Source organism: Saprolegnia diclina (genome assembly GCF_000281045.1).
Source record: "Saprolegnia diclina VS20 unplaced genomic scaffold supercont1.239, whole genome shotgun sequence".
Classification (NCBI taxonomy): Eukaryota; Oomycota; class Saprolegniomycetes; order Saprolegniales; family Saprolegniaceae; genus Saprolegnia; species Saprolegnia diclina.
This window is the reverse complement of record NW_008246306.1, coordinates 2,275-4,038: the sequence shown is the minus strand read 5'-3', so window position 1 is coordinate 4,038 and position 1,764 is coordinate 2,275. Positions and strand designations below refer to the sequence as shown.

At 62.7% G+C, this 1,764-nt stretch overlaps 1 protein-coding gene across 1 annotated transcript in view; it reads right to left on the bottom strand.

The window, feature by feature from the left end:
• Window positions 1–219: 219 nt before the first annotated feature.
• The window catches only part of SDRG_17274 (hypothetical protein), a gene marked incomplete at both ends in the record, with an annotated part of 3,573 nt that continues 2,028 nt past the window's right edge, over window positions 220–1,764 (bottom strand). The window contains one exon of the mRNA XM_008623514.1: window positions 220–1,740. Coding sequence (XP_008621736.1) covers window positions 220–1,740 — 1,521 coding nt within the window. The remainder of the gene's footprint in view (window positions 1,741–1,764) is intronic.

Below are 1,764 nucleotides of genomic sequence, written 5' to 3'. Positions count from 1 at the left end.
AACCACGCGGAAATGTTCTTGGGGTCCTTGCGCAGCCCGGCGACGTTTTGCGTGACGATGCGTAGGTTCGTTGGTGAGACGGTTCGGGTCGCTTGGTGCTTGTCTGAGCGGCCTTGTCCGTCGTCTTGGGTAGTAGTAGGTCGTGTTGGGTGGGTTCTCGTGGATATGGATTGATACATTTGATACATAGATATACAATATGCAGGGCGTGGCTTGGGTTTACCACAGCTCGGGAGGTCCCGTCTGCGGATATCCCCAGTGTAGCCACGCCCCTTCAACCCGATCCACGAGATCCCGGACCCGTGCCCACGCTCCCGAGCCACTCGTGCGGACGTCGACGACTGCCGTGCGCAAGGCATCGTCTGAGGCGGCGTGTACCAGCATCTCCAGCGAAGGAGTCGGCATTGGGTCGGTGGGGTCGATGCCAATATCGTCCACGAGCGCGACGAAGATGGCAAGCCACACTTGATCCTTGCGCGAGCAGCAGCCGTGCAGCGTCTGAACGAGGCGCACCGTTTCGTCTTGTGGGTACTCCTTGGCAAGCGCCATCCAGCGGTCGCAGTTCGTGATAAGTGTGACCTTGCGGCCCAAATCACCCGTCTCATCGGCCACTTTCTCGTACCACGTGATTGCGAGATCGTGCGTCGTGTCCGCATCCTTGTTGGCGACCTTGAGCGCTTCCCGGCGCCGTGCCGCAATGCCCCGTAAGGCCTCCAAGTAGATCTGGTGGAGCCAGTACTGGCCAAACGTCGTCAGGGTCGTCGGCGCGCAGGCATGCAGAAGAAGCTCGGGCCAGCCGAGCCGGAACATCGCCAGTCGAGCGTCTCGCGGGTGGGCAAAGACGAACGCGCTGAAATCTTCGTTCGTCACGAGATCCATTGACGGTGGAGTCGCGGCTTCGTCTTGAAGGCGCCGGTTGACGAGCTGCGCCCGTGTCAAGGGTGCTGCTGGATCCCATCGTGCCTCATCGAGCGTTGGCTGCGCCGTGTGGAGAGCCTGGCGCCGCCGCGCCCAGGCGGGGTTGGAGGCAGGCTCGGGCGGGAAGAGTGGTTCGTAGTGGTCCTGGTCAAGCAGTAGGACCCACCCGGCGGACCCTGCGCGATCGAAGACGCTGTCCCATTGGTGTGTCGGTACCATTTCCTTGTGTAGCGCGTCGTCGCGCCAGCAGTACCGCAGCAGTTGCCACTTCGTCTTGTCCGAGGAGCATGCGTCGAGTATGTGAATGGTCACCTGGAAGGCCCGGGCCGCCGAGGCGATTTCGGCCGCCCCGCCCCAGTAGTCCACGGACACTGTGCGCGCCAGAGGCCGTGCCCGCATGTACTGGTAGTAAGTCTTCCGGTACTCGCTTGGAGTCGTGGCTTTTGCCAGAGGACCCTGCGCACCGCCCAGGAGCATCGTCGCACGGTAAAGCTCGAGCACGTCGGGATGCGCGGACGCCGCGTACATGCGTGTCTTCAGGTTGTTCTCGGCGTCCGGTGCAGCCTTTGTCTTTGCGCCTGGCCCGGCCGTCGCACCGTTGGCGTAAAGCAAGCGGTGCAGAGCGGCAAAGAGGCATTGTCCATTCGGCGCCACCGAGCCCTTGACCCAATCGGTGGGCTGGAGGATCGTCTGCAGATTGCCCGACCGCACATACTTCGGGGCTGCCGTTGGCTGGTCCGCGAGCTTGTCTTTGACCTCGGGCTTGTCCTTGACCTCCGACGTGGCCTTGACCTCCGACGTGGCCTTGACCTCGGGCTCGTCCTTGACCTCCGACGTGGCCTTGAC